This window comes from Erpetoichthys calabaricus, chromosome 1 (genome assembly GCF_900747795.2).
Source record: "Erpetoichthys calabaricus chromosome 1, fErpCal1.3, whole genome shotgun sequence".
Classification (NCBI taxonomy): domain Eukaryota; kingdom Metazoa; phylum Chordata; class Cladistia; order Polypteriformes; family Polypteridae; genus Erpetoichthys; species Erpetoichthys calabaricus.
In genome coordinates this window covers 26,695,588-26,712,481 of record NC_041394.2, presented here as the reverse complement: position 1 = coordinate 26,712,481, position 16,894 = coordinate 26,695,588, and the positions used below count along the sequence as shown (strand labels likewise).

At 43.4% G+C, this 16,894-nt stretch overlaps 1 protein-coding gene across 1 annotated transcript in view; it reads right to left on the bottom strand.

Moving 5' to 3' along the window:
• The window catches only part of si:ch211-136a13.1 (HHIP-like protein 1), a 143,345-nt gene that overhangs the window by 16,841 nt on the left and 109,610 nt on the right, over positions 1-16,894 (bottom strand). The window contains exons 4-5 of the mRNA XM_028796507.2: positions 16,247-16,575; positions 6,883-7,009 (exon numbers count right to left, since the gene is read on the bottom strand). Coding sequence (XP_028652340.1) covers positions 6,883-7,009; positions 16,247-16,575 — 456 coding nt within the window. The remainder of the gene's footprint in view (positions 1-6,882; positions 7,010-16,246; positions 16,576-16,894) is intronic.

Here is a 16,894-nt window from a genome sequence, read left to right as displayed (position 1 = left end):
TGTACAGGCTTTTAACTGTTTGAAGTGCTGTGTGAAATGCAGATCACATGGCACGGCAGCAGCAGCAGCAATCCAGCAGCTGATTGAGCAAAGAGGAGGTAAAAAAACAACTGTATTTGTTTCCCATTGTATCACCGTTTAAGAGGGGGTTTGGGAGGAGCGACCGAGTCTTCTAGGGGTGCGTTCAGCCGCCCTCTTCACAGAGGAAATAAAAAAAGAAAGCGAAATTGCAACCAGTGGTCACTGGCATGATCTGCATCTGCCTTTACAAGCCGCCATGTGTATGCCTGCAATAATTCATCTGAAAACTCAGGTTTAGAAAACCGAGATGCCATCGTGTCACAGACACATATATGCAGTTTTTCAGTGCTGCAGTATTGATTGGAATATTTGATTTGTTTATTTATTTTGTAAGAAACAATTTGATCATGATGAGCGGCACGGTGGCACAGTGGTAGCGCTGCTGCCTTGCAGTTAGGAGACCCGGGTTCGCTTCCCGGGTCCTCCCTGTGTGGAGTTTGCATGTTCTCCCCGTGTCTGCGTGGGTATCCTCCGGGTGCTCTGGTTTCCTCCCACAGTCCAAAGACATGCAGGTTAAGTGGATTGGCAATTCTAAATTGGCCCTAGTGTGTGTGTGCGCCCTGCGGTGGGCTGGAGCCCTGCCTGGGGTTTGTTTCCTGCCCTGGGATTGGCTCCAGGTGACCCTGTGTTTGGAATCAGCAGGTTGGAAAATGGATGGATGGATTTGATCAGGGGTTCATCTACACTCTTGCCACTCACCCTCAACCACAAGAATAAAGTCCAACTGCCAACATGCACTCAGAACTTTTAAACCTAGCCCAATTGTTGCAAAACCTTGAGTTGGATACCAAGGGATTTCTTGCGGGAATGTGGACCTCTAATCTACAGGCCTGTTGTTTCCCGCATTGAAGTGTTTTGTTGGCACTTTGGCAGAGGGGGACATTTTCTTGGCTTGGATTAAGTACAACAGCTGCTTTAAAGATCAACGTAAAGGCAGATAAATGCAAAGCCATTCTGGGTGATCACGTTCATCCTATAGGGGAGCATTATCTACCCTGATGGTGTGGGGATCAATGGATGGCTTGATGCACATTGGCAGCCCAGTTGAGCACTGGAGCAGTGTGTGAATTTTTACCACTGGAAACAAAAATGTGATGAAACGTCTAAGGGGAGGATGGTATTACTAGCCTTCAGTACATTTGGAGACGCTTGTGGAATCCACACTGAGGTGCATAGAAGATCATGGTGGCACAGTAATGTACTAAGACAATGTAAGTCTGTTATCATTATTTTAAACAATGGTTAACTGTGAGCTGCCTGTTGGTTGGAGAGTAACTAGTGTCGCAGGTGTCTTTGGGGGGGGGGGGGGGGGTTGGGGGGGGCTGGCGACCACCCTGGCGGCTATGGGGACCACAGGTACAGAGCTTTGAAGCTCAACCCTTTAGGGGCCTGTGGTCACCACCAGGAGGTGCCTCAATGCCTTGAGAGCCCTGGACCTCAGCACTTCCGCCATACCCGGAAGTTCTGTGAGGAAGAGGACCGGGGACACCCGGAGTGTTTCCGGGTGTGCAGCCGGCACTTCTGCCACACTGGGGAGTGCCGGTGGAAGATTGTCAGGAGGCACCTGGAGCACATCCGGGTGATTATAAAAGGGGCCGCCTCCCTCCATTCAGGGACTTGAGTCGGGTGGAAGCAGGACGAGGTCTGGGAGGAGGCAAGGAGGTGGCCTGAAGAGAGAGAAGGCATTGTGTTGTGGCCAGGACTTTGGGGACTGTGAGCACTTAACTGTAAATACGGAGAATGTAAATAAACGTGTGTGGGGTGATTTAAACATGTCTGCCTGTCTGTGTCCGGGTGATTGTTCCACCCCAGTTAAAGCTGATGGCTCACGTAAATATTCACGGTGGCCATTATGGCCCTGTTGCTTTCCTCTGTTCACAGCCTATGATTACAGAAAATATGCCTGTGTTTATGAATACAAGATACAATAAATTTATTGTCATATACACAGTAAAAACACACGTTAAAACCATGTAATGAAATTCTTACTTTGCTTGCTCACCTTCATATACAAAGACAGAAAGACAAAAGAAGTATAAAAACAAATAGCAATTACAATTATAACAGTGCCTGATGATATACCGCAGCAGTCAATCCCATTTATGAGGCTATGAGTTGTGGTTTGAATTGACTTTAACTTTTAGCTTTGTTGAGGAGTCTGATTGCTTGTAAAATAAAACTATGTGTCAGTCTTGTGGTGCGTGATTTCACACTCCTGTAGCGTCTCCCTGAGGGAAGCAGCATGAAAAGCGTGTGTTGAGGATGAGTATTGTCTTTAATTATGCTGCGCACCCTCCTGATGACCCTACCAGTGTAGATGTCCTGTAGGGAGGAGAAGGTTGCTCCAGAGATGTGCTGTGCAGTTTTAATTACACGCTGGAGTGCCGTCTTTTCCTGCAAGGAGCAGTTACTGTGCCGTACAATAAGACAGCAGGTGATAACACTCTCTGTTGTACCCCTGTAGAAATTGGTGAGAATTTTGGTTGGCATGCCAAATTTCTTCAACTTCCTCAGAAAGAACAGTCTTTTGTGTGCTTGGTTAATGAGGTGTTGTGTATTGTAAGACCAAGTCAGGTCCTCACTGACGTGGGTTCCAAGGAATTTGAAGGTTTCTACTCTCTCCACCTCCGCCTCACCGATGTAAATGGGAGTGTGCTGCAGCTTCCTCTTCCTTGGGTCGGTAACCATCTCCTTGGTTTTATCTGTATTCAGGGAGAGGTTGTTTTCCTGACACCAGGCCACGAGTCCTGCCACCTCTGTCCTATATTCTGTCTCCACCCCCCAGTAATCAACCCTATGACTGTGGTGTCATTAGCAAATGTAATGATGCTGGTGTTGTTCTGAGAGGCCACACAGCCATAGATAAACAGGGTGTAGAACAGTGGACTTAGCACACAGACTTGGGGGCAGCTGGTGCTGATTGTTCTTGTGCCTGATGTCTGGTTTCCCACTCTGACTGACTGGGGTCTGTCTGTAAGGAAATTCAGCACCCAGCTGCAGAGGGATGATGTCAGTCCAAGGGAGACAAGTTTATTGCACAGTTTCCATGGGACAACTGTATTGAACGCTGAACTATAGTCCATAAACAGCATTCTTACATATGTGTTCCTTTTCTCCAGGTGTGTGAGGATTGTGTGGATGGCAGCATTGACTGCATCATCAGTGGACCGATTTTGGTGGTAAGCATACTGTAGGGGGTCGAGGGTTGCTGGAATTGACTTCTGAATGTGTGCCATGAATACGACAGAATGAATTAGCAGTCAAAGAAAACAAAGATCTGCACACAGAGTGGGTGGTTTTTCAAAATGCTATGTGCTGCTTCAGTTCTGCAATAAATGTCCCGTTTGTATTTGTTTGTCTGTTTGGATCCCCTTTGGGCAATTATTATAATATTTTTAAGATGAGTACATTCAGAAATGTAGACAGTTATTCATGATGTTGCTCTTCTTGTGGGCCATTGGGAAATGAGGATGTGAGGCCTTCATGGTTTGGAGCAGAAAAAGCTTATGCGGTTTTGGGGGGGAGGGGGGGATTTCATTACTAGACTGGTCTTTTTTTTAATGTACATGAATGTTTGAAAACTGCTATGTTGCTCTTACAAAGCTAAAGGAGATGTGAGATATCTGAAGAAGGGGCAGGAACATACCATAGCAAAGCACTGACAGACTCCACAGAACATTTCCATTTATCATTTTCAGCGGGTTCAGAAAGGATTGAGACCCCTTCACTTTCTGCACATTTTATTGGGTTTTACGTTTAATTACACTGGTCTACAAAAAAATATTTTTGTTTGCCACTGGGAACTTCAGACCAGCTCTCTGTTAAGTTTTTTTACACTGATTTCATATATGAAATCGGAATTAAGCCAGCACGTCAGGTTTTTGAGATACACATCATTGACGTTTTTGACACTTTTGAATATCAGTATAATATATCAACACAATATCTAGAGTTTGGACTATGTCCCACCAAAATTGTTTTGATGTGTTTATTCTGAAAACAAACCAAAAGACGATACCAGAGACACTTTAAAACATGTTTATGTCAATTTATGTCAATATAAAAGCGAGGTCACTGTGCCCAAAATTGTCTGAGGCACTCACTTTTGCGCTTGTACTGCACATCCGTGTCTCTTTGCATGAACCAACAGTAGTCACCCATCATGCTCGGAGTAAATTTTCCCTGATTTTACATCACCTTTGTATCTTGATTAAATCTTTCCCCATGCTTATCTCTGACAGTGCTTAGATTTGGTGGAAAAAAGTCGAGGTGAGAATGTAAAAAATGCGTCTTCAGTGACATTCTGGCTCCCATACGCTGATACGTTTTCAGCAGGATCTCCATAAGCTCAGTATAATTCTCTGCTCTGTGCTTGTCAAGAAAATTCTGGACAACCGAATGAGGGTGCTGATTCAGTTGGCTTCAGTTTCCTTTTGAACTCATCTTCAAGCATCAGTTCACGGATTTCCTTAATTTTGGCTTCACTTTTCTCGAGACCAAACTTATTTCTTAAATGCTTAAACGCATCGCCTTTACTGTCCAGTCACCCTAGTTGTCCAAGACCTGGAACATCATAACTAAAAAATGGGACGTGCTGGACGAAAACGGTTTTCAGATTTGGAGTCAGCAATTGAAATTTGTTAAAGTACAGGTGAAAGAATCCCAGTAGCAAAATGCTTGTTGACCAGTGTTATAAATCGCTATGTTTGCCATTTTTGTCCCTCAAATCTGCATTTAAAAAACCTGTAATGACGAAATGAAAATGTGTTAAGAAAGGTTTGCTACGGAGCCCTGTAGGTGTCAAGCAAAAAAAAAAAAAACCTGTTGGAACGAATTATTAACTCATTCAAATTAATTATGTAACTCGTTCAAACTCGATTATTTTTATTTTTTTCCCTGACTCTTACTTCAGTAGTACAGAACCCCATTCTACATTAATTCATTTGAACAGTTGTTCTCATTTTTCCACCTTGCACTCCAGTTCTTATTCTGGAGCCCCATACGGTTTTCCTGGTGTACAGTTCAACTGTAAGGTGTGTGTTAACATCAGTGAACCGGAAGAGGAAGTAGTCGGAAGACCTCCATGGTTGAAACACTTCTTTTGAGGAGTCCTGAAACAAGTTTCAAATGCAGTGGAAGTTACAAGAATAGATTTATGGAATTTTCTCTAAGGACGTGATATTCCGGCGTCACACGTGGAAATGTTAATGGAAGAAAAGGCAAGTTTAAAATCTGGTCAATAATGGTACTGAACAATGGAGAATAGACTGGAAACTATTGGCTTCTGGTTCCGGTTCACTAAACAGCGACTGAAATAGGGTGGCGGAGTGGTGGCTCTGAGGTTAGGGATCTGCACTGGCAATCAGAAGGTTTCTGGTTCAAATCCCGTAAACGCCAGAAGTGACTCTACTCTGTTGGGCCCTTGAGTAAGGCCCTTAACCTGTAATCCGTCCTGGGTATGACGTTAATCCAAGTAGGACCTCCAAACCTCAAGGGAAAAACTTGGGGGTTGGTGGCAGGATTGGCACTCCAGCCACCATAAAAAACCTCATGCTGTTCCATTCCACCTGAACTAGTGTGGTGCTGAGATGTCACCCGTCGCATGGCTGCACTCGGGTCCTAATCTGGGATCTTGAGGTGGTTTGTCATGTGGTGGGTGCGGCAATACACTGTATCAGTGCAGGCCTCTAGCCTCTCTCTCTGAAATGAGAAAAAATTAAACATCCGTTCAATTGAATTACATAATTCATTCAAACGAGTCAATAATAATAATATTATTGCCTGACACCTACAGTTTGAAAATGCATTAAAACTGAAATCTGTCTTTCCTATAAACATTCAGAACCTTTTGTTGCAGCACTCCAGGCTGTGGTGTGGTTCCGGTGCCTCCTGTTTGCTTTAGTTCTCTTTGTGGTATGTCTAGAACTTGATTGGAGCCCACCTGTGCCAAAGTGAATCGACTGGAGTTCGTTTAGAATGGCAGACAACTGCGTATGGAAGATCTCACAATTCACCCTGAATGTCAGGACAAAAAGCAAGCCATGAGGTCCAAGTAGCTCTTTGTAGCTCTACCTGGAGTTGGCCATCCAAAACACTGTGCTTCCATAAAACCCTTCCGTGAAATATCCGTCCATCCATTCATGTTATTAACCTGTAAAGCCCAGAGAGCCAGAGCCTATCGCAGCAGCACTGGGCAAAATGGGGTTCATGTTATTTTGAGGTGACAGTTAATCTAACTGAGGTAGTAGTGCTGCTGCCTTGTAGTAAGCAGACCAGGGTTCCTATCCTGAGTCCTGCCTGTGTGGAGTTTGCATGTTCTCCCTGTGTCTGTGTGGGTTTTCTCCAGCTGCTCCAAAGAAATGCAGGTTAGGTTAATTGGCCATCCTAAATTGGCTCTAGTGTGTTGTAGGGATCTGTGTGTGTGTGTGTGTGTTTGCCCTATGATGGATTGGCGGCCTGTCCTGGATTTGGTCCTGCCTTGCACCCTTTGCTAGCTGGGATAGGCTCCAGCAGACCTTGAGACCTTGTTCAGGACTAAGCGGGTTAGAAAATGACTGACTGACAGTTAACCTAATTAATAAACTTAATACACAAGTCTGTCTGTGAGGAGACAAAGGAAGAATGTGCAATCTCTACAAGGCCAGTGGCAAGCCTATTAGAGCTTTGAGGCAGCTTACTTCTCATTTATGAAACAAAGCAAAAAGTCAGCAATAGTTCTCTTCATTCATCAACTCAACAGATCATAAAAACAAGCCCAAACTTCAAGGGTATCCCATTTTCTTCAAAGAGCCCACATCATACCCGCTCATGAAATCTCCAAAGATGTACAGGCCATTCAGATTTGGCATTTCGCAGCCCCTGTAGATATACCCTCCTGTTACCGACTTCCCGATCTTGTGTGGGTAGGCAAAGATGGGCAGAATATCATCTGCAAAGGAAATAAACGGGATTAGCTGATGTGGTGTAGAAAAGCAGATGGTCACTGAAAGTGATTAATGCATTTTTCAACAGGGTACCAGCTTCATAAATAACTTAGGAAACTATTGGAAACCAAATCATTTTAATAAGCTGAGGGTGTTTTCTTGCAGTGAGGCACAGTAGATAGAACTGCGTCTAAGACTACACTAATAATCCAACTGTCCTTCAATCACTCAGAATATGGAACCAATGTAAGAAGCACTTTAAGACAGAGGAGCTCTTATCTGTTGCACTTCTACATGACAACCACTCTTTTCCACCGTCTCAAACATAAACACAGTATATAATGTTTGGAAAATGTCTGAGATTAAAACATTTAGAGACTTGTACATCGATAATGTTCTTTCATTCTATGAACAATTATGCTGTAAATGTAACTTCTCATCAACACAATTTTTCCACGACTTTCAAATTTGAAACTATCCTCACCCATTTCTATTCCAGAAGAAATATTGATTAGCCTTGAAGACTCAGACTGTATCTCCACAATTTATAAAAAATAACATTTTAAAGTCCCTTCCTTTCAAAGATCCCAGGGTATGGTGGGGAAAAGACCTTTCACTTAACATTTCAAAGAGGAGTGGAGAAGACAGCCATGCACAGAATTCACTCTAGCCCCATATGCGCAAAGTATAGAATTATTCAAGTTAAAATCTTTTAGCAAGCGTATTTATCTTGTTTAAAATTGTCCAAAATGTATCCAGGGCAAGATTCAACCTGTGAACGTTGCAATTGAGCTCCAGCCTCACTGGGTCACATGTTCTGGGTGGGCACTAAATTAACATCATTCTGGACAGAAATTTTTAAATGCCTTTCAGACAGCCTTGGCGTCACAATCCCTCCTAATACACTAACAGCTGTGTTTGGTGGGCTCACAGAGGGGCTTAAAGTGGAGAAGGACAAACAAACTGTGATTGCCTTTACTACACTACTAGCACGTAGACTTATCTTGTTCAACTGGAAGAATCCTAACCCATCTCTTTTAAGTCAGTAGGTAACTTATGTTATATTTTATTTGAAACTGGAAAAAATCAAATTCTCACTTAGAGGATCTGTGCAGAACTTTATTAACCTCCTTAGCGTTAGACCCAAGCATCATTCGGACTGTTAAAACAAGCATTAGTCCTGAGTGTCTCTTTGGCAACAGTGTAGACACACCTCATATAAGCATTAGACCTTTACTCGGGCTGTAAAAGTGCCAACAGTGTTAGTGTCGAGTGCTACCCAATCAACAGTGTAGGCGTGTCTCGTGCAAGCATCAGGCCCGAGCGTTACCAGGGCAATGGTGTAGGTGTGTCTTGTTCCAGCATCAGGCCCTAATATTACCAGGGCAACGGTGTAGGCGTGTCTTGTTCAAACATCTGGTCCTAATATTACCAGGGCAACGGTGTAGGTGTGTCTTGTCCAAGCATCTGAACATAACATTACCAGGGCAACGGTGTAGGCGTGTCTTGTTCCAGCATCAGGCCCTAATATTACCAGGGCAACGGTGTAGGCGTGTCTTGTTCAAACATCTGGTCCTAATATTACCAGGGCAACGGTGTAGGTGTGTCTTGTTCAAACATCTGGTCCTAATATTACCAGGGCAATGGTGTAGGCGTGCCTTGTGCAAGCATCTGGTCCTAATATTACCAGGGTAACAGTGTAGGTGTGTCTTGTTCAAACATCTGGTCCTAATATTACCAGGGCAACGGTGTAGGTGTGTCTTGTCCAAGCATCTGAACAGAACATTACCAGGGCAACGGTGTAGGCGTGTCTTGTTCCAGCATCAGGCCCTAATATTACCAGGGCAACGGTGTAGGCGTGTCTTGTTCAAACATCTGGTCCTAATATTACCAGGGCAACGGTGTAGGTGTGTCTTGTTCAAACATCTGGTCCTAATATTACCAGGGCAATGGTGTAGGCGTGCCTTGTGCAAGCATCTGGTCCTAATATTACCAGGGTAACAGTGTAGGTGTGTCTTGTCCAAGCATCTGAACATAACATTAACAGGGCAACGGTGTAGGCGTGCCTTGTGCAAGCATCAGGCCCTAATATTACCAGGGCAACGGTGTAGGCGTGTCTGGTTCAAACATCTGGTCCTAATATTACCAGGGCAACGGTGTAGGTGTGTCTTGTTCAAACATCTGGTCCTAATATTACCAGGGCAATGGTGTAGGCGTGCCTTGTGCAAGCATCTGGTCCTAATATTACCAGGGTAACAGTGTAGGTGTGTCTTGTCCAAGCATCTGAACATAACATTACCAGGGCAACGGTGTAGGCGTGTCTTGTTCCAGCATCAGGCCCTAATATTACCAGGGCAACGGTGTAGGCGTGTCTTGTTCAAACATCTGGTCCTAATATTACCAGGGCAACGGTGTAGGTGTGTCTTGTTCAAACATCTGGTCCTAATATTACCAGGGCAACGGTGTAGGTGTGCCTTGTTCAAACATCTGGTCCTAATATTACCAGGGCAACGGTGTAGGTGTGTCTTGTTCAAACATCTGGTCCTAATATTACCAGGGCAACGGTGTAGGTGTGCCTTGTACAAGCATCTGGTCCTAATATTACCAGGGTAACAGTGTAGGTGTGTCTTGTCCAAGCATCTGAACATAACATTAACAGGGCAACGGTGTAGGCGTGCCTTGTGCAAGCATCAGGTCCTAACGTTACCAGGGCAACAGTACAGATATGTCTTCTAGCCTCATAATGGTGCCTTTTAATAAACACCTCTCACCAGCAGTGGTGACGAAGTCAGTTGGTCTTCAGGCAGTGAAATTACAATGGCCAGTGAAACTGAAAGTGACACTCTCATCACTTGCACATGTGCAGTGTGCTGTTCAAATTATTATTATTCATCATCATTATTATTATTTGCACCATTATTATACTTTCTACACTTCTGACTTTGTACTTTTAGTGCTTTGCAAATTTTACAGTAGAAAGATGAGATATAATGTAATTTTTCAAGTCAAAAAAAATGCAACGGTTTTTGCATGTTTTTTTGAGAAAAAACTGAACACTTAGGAGGATAAATATGGCAGGATCTAATCAATAACATTTTAGAATAAACATCTATATCAGGGGCAAAGGATACTCTTCCCTTCTTGCTGCTTTTAAGATTTGCTCTGGTTGTTTGCTCTCATCTCTTTCTCTCAGGTGGAGGTTGAATTTTGGTTAGTTAAGTTTGATGTGATTGTATGGAATGTTACTTGCTTCAAATAAAATCAATTAAAAAGAATTGCGCCTTACAGCTTCGGCAGTCCGTGTTCAAATTCCGTCTCAAAGTGTGCAGTTTTCATGTCCTTCCCTCATGCCTGAGCAGATATTTGTCCAGGTGCTCCAGGTTTCTTTTCTCGTCCCAAAGAAATGTCTGTGGGTCTAACTGGGGCCTCTGAACTAGTCCTGTGTAAGTCATTAGGGAATTGTGTGAATGTGCCTGGCGCCCAAAACAGGGTTGGTTACTCTCTTACACCTGATGAATGAGGATAAACACAGGTCCTGAACTGGATAAAATGAGTTCAATCATAGATGGAAAAATGTATACCTTCCTGGACAACACGATGTAAAACAAACGAGCAGAGGCTAATAAAGGCCACCTAATTTGTAAAGTGTTTATCCACAACATTTCAGCTACAAAAGAAGTCCATCCTTAGAAAAATTTTATTATATGAATTGCTGACCACTGGGATCAGCAACTGGCTTCACAACTTCTAATTGACCTGGGCTGTATTTCATAAGGGGCGGCACGGTGGCGCAGTGGGTAGTGCTGCTGCCTCGCAGTTGGGAGACCTGGGGACCTGGGTTTGCTTCCCGGATCCTCCCTGCATGGAGTTTGCATGTTCTCCCCGTGTCTGCATGGGTTTCCTCCGGGCGCTCCGGGTTCCTCCCACAGTCCAAAGACATGCAGGTTAGGTGGATTGGTGATTCTAAATTTTCCCTAGTGTGTGCTTGGTGTGTGGGTGTGTTTGTGTGTGACTCTGCGGTGGGTTGGCACCCTGCCCAGGATTGGTTCCTGCCTTGTGCCCTGTGTTGGCTGGGATTGGCTCCAGCAGACCCCCGTGACCCTGTGTTCAGATTCAGCAGGTTGGAAAATGGATGGATGGATGTATTTCATAAGCTGAGATTGTTTTGGGCAGTTATTTTATGAAATAAATTAGGATTTTTAAAAGGACAGTAGTCAAATGGTATGTTGTTCTAGCAGATCTGTATCTGTGAATGACACAGATGAATGACGTACAGTGGATTCAGAAAGTATGCTGTCCCCTTCACTTTCTACTCAATTTATTGGGTTTACTGTCAAATGGATAAAGGGCTCGAGAGGTTTGAGGAAAACGATTCTGTGGTCTGAGGACACAAATTGAATTGAGGTTAGTAAGAACCCTAATGGTCATTCCTCTGCTGGCAGAAGGACACCCATGAGGTGTTTATTATGATAGAGTGGTTAGACAGAAGACACTCTTGTCAAACAGCATTTAAAGGACTGTGAGAACATGAGGATAAAGATTCTCTGCTCTTTTGAGACAGAAATTGAACTGTTTTGGGCACAACTCCAAGCACTATGTCTGGTCGAAGACCACACACTGCTCATCATCTGCCTACAACGGTCCCTACAGTGAAGTATGATGGTGACAGCATCCTGCTATGGGGGTTCTTCTCAGCATCAGGAACAGGAAGACTGATCAAGACTGAGGGAAGATAAGTTTGTGAAGAAAAGCTGCTCCAGAGTGCACACAACAGTTCACCTTTTAGCATGACAATGACCTGAATCATACAGCCAAGATGATGCTGGAGTGGCTTTGGGACAGATATCTGTCTGTCTGTCTGTCCGTCCTTGAGTGGTCCAGACAAAGCTCAGCCGTAAACCCCATTGAACAAATGTGGTGAAATCTGAAGATGGCAGTTTACAGACGCTTCCCATCCAAGTCTAATGGAGCTTGAGAGGAACAAACAGGAGGAATAGGCTGAACTGCCCAAATCCAGGTGTATAAAGCCTGTAGAGACTTCCCCCAAAGAGACTCAAAGGTGGAATTGCTGCCAAAGGGGCTTCTACAAAATACTGAATTAAGGGCCTGAACACTTGTATGAATAAGAGATTTCAATTTTTCATCTATTATAAAAAAAATAATCTTAGAAGGCTGGAAGGAGACGAGATGTGACTTTCTCAGAAAGACACTTTCACGTCCCGCAAGATGACTCTTTGTGCCAAGAGATTTTACCACAAAGTAGAACATCGTAAAGAATTCAACAACGTACACATGCAGAGCAGGTTAGGGATAATGTAAGTTTGAAAACTCGAAAGTCTCAAAAAAAAGGATGGTAAAGATCGCATTAGTGCAAACAAGCGGAAATTATTACTTGGTGAAATAACAGAACAGCGAAAAGAGATCGAATATATTGTTCGGATTTAAACTTTAAGTCGGAGACTTGTAGATCGTCTAATTTGTGTTGTCATCAGGGAAAAGAAAAGTAGTGTTTCTTCCCAATGAAGAGGTGTATCTGCGAGAATTAAAAGATTTGTTGTTTGGTGGAAGTGAAATCCCGCGAGAGAAATCATTTCTCATTTGTGTGAATGCTATTGTCAGACACATTTCTTGTAGAGAGAAAGAAATGATATTCATTCACGGGCAGTTATATGTTGCATTGTCATGATGTAATTCCAAACACGGAATCAAAATTCAATGTGATATTGATGAAAAGGTAAAAGAGAAAAGATATCAAATATATGGACATATGTGATATGATAGAAGTGCGCTGTGTGAGATGCAGATCACGTGGCACAGCAGCAGCAGCAAGGCAGCAGCTGATCGAGCAAAGAGGAGGTAAAAAAAAACTGGATTTGTTTCCCATTGTATCACCGTTTAAGAGGGGGTTTCAAAGAAGTGACTGCGTCTCCTTGGGGTGCGTTCAGCCCCCCTCTTCACAATGTGAGTGGCAGAGACGCAAAGTGGCTGGCGTGTAGTGCAGACCGGGGGAGGAGGGGGTTGGTGAGTGGAGTGAGCAGGGGGCAAAGCCCCCTAGTTTTTAATAAATTTGAAAAACTTTGTGAAAACTTGCCTTCGCTGTGTCATTATTGGTTATTGAATGAGATGTATTGGGAAAGGTGACAAATTTATCTATTTAAAATTAAGTCTGCGATATAATAAAGTCTGCAGGAACTGAAGGGGTTGGAATACTTTCTGAATATATTGTACCTGGAAAACATTATGAATCTCAAAGTGGCCATAATAGGAGAAAAAGAGATTGTGACACAAAGGGAGAATTAAACCTGTGCAAAATGGACTGGGCGAGGAACACAACACTGACTGTGAGAAGACTCCAGATAACATACTGTGCCATTTGAATTAAGGGACTCACCAAGAGGGTGAGGATGAACTTTATATTTGGTTATAGTGGTTGTTAGTTAAAAGGGGCAATAAGCTCTAATGACTGGGTCAGGACACCGTAATTCAGTTTGAGATAAAATTAACGTCACCCAGCATGAGAAATTTCTTACACAGATTTAATCTCTTGGCTGGCTAAGTGCCCCCCTAGAGGTAACAGTTTGTAAAATGTTTACTGTAGTTTGGTAATGTGATTTATTTTCAGTATTTTTTTTTTAATTGTAAATGAAAATCATTAAATTAGATGCAGAAAACTCAATGGACTCATCTAGGCCAACTGAATAGTCTCTAATTAGACTAACACTGAATTTGATTGTTTCTGATTTGCGCCCTCGCCCACCATAACCTGTTGTCTATAGAGGAGGAGTGAAAGCTTTCCTGTTTTCAAAGGATCTCAACGGTTTAGGGTCCCCTGGTACCAAAAACATTGATATCTTGATGAAGGGTGTGTGTCTGTCTGTGTGCCACAGTTTCTCAAAGGCAGTCTAGAGATAAAACAGCTGGACAGAAAAATATCAAAGTCGAAACTCAAGTGGGTTATGAGATGACGATGAGCTGATTAGTGTTTGAGCCAAGCTGTGCAAGAGAAAGAGGCACTCTAGAGGAGGGGTCCCCAACCCCCGGTCCGCGGCCCACTACCGGGCCGCAGCCGTCTGACAGCCGGGCCGCGAGGGAACTGCCGGCAACGGAGACTCACCCAGACTTTTCAGAACGCTTGGCGGGCGGGGCTTTGCAGCGGCGCAGAGAGAGGAGAGAGACCGAGGTGAGAGACTATTACAACAAAGTATTGTTACGGTCCCGACAGTTTCCCATATGACACGAGTTTATAGAAATCGCGTTACTACGAAGTACATTCAGCAGATGTTTTCATTACAACGAAGTGACCTTGAAATGCTTGAACGAATCATCCACAGAGCAGTTAGATCTGTGGTCGCAGCTCAGATGTGCACGTTTGCACAACGATCCCCAAACAGAAACATTGTAAAAAAAATCTCTTTCTTCGAACTTTCCTCGTACTGTTTTTTTTTTTTTGCTGTTTTTGTTGTCTGTGGTTTTCAGTGATTCCTTTTGCTTATTGCTTGTCAACATTTGAAAAACATCCATTGGAATTTAACTCAGTCACCCTCCAATAGAAACGGCAGACACGAAAAAAAGATAGCAGTGTTAATGTTTGTGATGTGCAGTCTGTAGGAATGGCAAATGCAAAGCATAGGTCTTTGTTATATGCAAAAAAAAGAAGAAAAATCTCGGCTTGCAAACGTATGCGAACTGCTTAATAACTTAATAATAATAGAAATGTTATGTAAATTGAGTATAAAACTTCCCCCCCCCCCCGACCGGTCCGTGGAAAAATTTGCATCTAATGAAGTGGTCCTTGCTGTCAAAAAGGTTGGGGACCACTGATCTAGAGGATCCCTCAAATGCCGTAATTCTGCTATTAATTATTATTATCTGACATTGTGGTCAGCAACACAGGAGCGCCACAAGGGACTGTACTTTCTCCGGTCCTGTTCAGCCTATATACATCGGACTTCCAATACAACTCGGAGTCCTGCCACCTGCAAAAGTTCGCTGACGACACTGCTATTGTGTGCTGCATCAGGAGTGGGCAGGAGGAGGAGTATAGGAACCTAATCAAGGACTCAAACCACCTACACCTGAACACCAGCAAAACCAAGGAGCTGGTGGTGGATTTTAGGAGGCCCAGGCCCCTCATGGACCCCATGATCATCAGAGGTGACTGTGTACTTTTCATCTCCTGGTTAGTATTACATTTAAAATCTGTCTCTTCGGATATTAGTGCAGCAAGCATATTTTGCCATTTGCCACAAATAGTTTGGATGTCTTTTCACCATCTTCCTCCTCAGGATTTGTCAGAGTGAGCTCTCACTTAGCTTTAGCATGCAGATTGAAGCAAAGGGGTTGAATATCAGTTGTGTGCTCTGAACACAGAATTTCAGTGTTCTCTTTTGCCAGGTGCTTTTAGCAAACACAGTTGTGTAAAACAGAACTTGGACATTCTCTCCTTCATTTAGAACAATTTCTAACAGTTATACATATCGAAATTCTTTTAATCAACACTAATGGTAATGTGGCATGCAGTAGTTAACAGAGTATATTGTTTCACGCAATTTACTACATTGTGATTTTCTTTTTAATTATATGGCATTTTATAATTGTAAGTGTTTTGCAATTCATGTGCCATATTTATGTTTTGAACCACTGGACTTTGTTTCCACAGTTAGAGACCACCAAGCAAGAGGTCCATTATGAGTAAGCTGTTGTGCCTACTGGTAACCCCATCCTTATGACTGAACTCTTGAGGTGAACCGCAAGTTTAACATTTTGAGAATAACAAAATTTGCACCCTCCATAATCTATTCCTGGTTGTCCCTAATGCAGCACTTGGTGGGGTAAATGTTGACAAGAGAACTGCACATTATAGTGTGTTAGGATTAGGCGACGCACCAGCAGAGAGTGCTATTGATGAGGGAGATTGTCTAAATATGGACAGAGCCAGTTGTCCTTCCACCTCACTGCAGGATACACTGTACATTTTCAGCCAGCACAACACAAAGCCACCATGTCCTAGATGGTGTGAACCCCTTGGACCAGGTCCTGTTGACACTTTTTCCCAGAACACAATTCATTTATTTGTCCCACTTCACCCTTAACCAGACATGTTTATTCCTTGTGACCCAAATTTTTAATTGTGGCTTGTCCTTCGTGATAACATATTTCTGGACCCTAACAATATTCTCACAACATGAAACTCCTTTCTAGCCAATTACTGTATAATCTGCAAAATCATTAGCAATGCTTACTTAGGGAAGAGTTGTGGCAGAGCTTGTTATCGTAGCAGGAGAAACCTTCCTTTGCTCGCCAACCATAGTTTCCTCCCTTGATGATGAGGTCAACTTCCTCAAACTTGTTCTGACCTACGTCGCCGCAGAAAAGACGACCCCGACCTGCCCCTGTGCCAGGATCACCACGGTCGAAAGAGCAGCGCCACATATTTCTCACACCGTATGCATACACCTCCGGCCGAGCCTTGACATCCTGAAGGAACGGGTTATCCACAGGGATCCAGTAAGGTGGGCCATCATTATTATCGTCAACATCGACTCGGAGGACTTTTCCAAGCAGGGACGACCTATTTAAAAGAGAAAGAAAACAGAGAGGCTGTATGAGGAGTCTGATTGTTTGTATTATTAGTTATTATATACAGTACGATTTGAAGGCCAACATTCCAAATCATTTTCATTATCCCTTCAGCCAACTCTTGATGCCCAGCACTGCACAGGGATGAGCAAAAATCCATCTGCTGTTATAAGAGGGTTTATAAAAGTCTAATCTACTCACTGAAGTGTATAGTGGCTGAATACACACTTGGAGGGCCCTGGAGGGCATTATGAGACGAACGCTTCAGATGGGAGCAGCCCCTTAAGCTGGCCAGCATTTAAGTGACATGA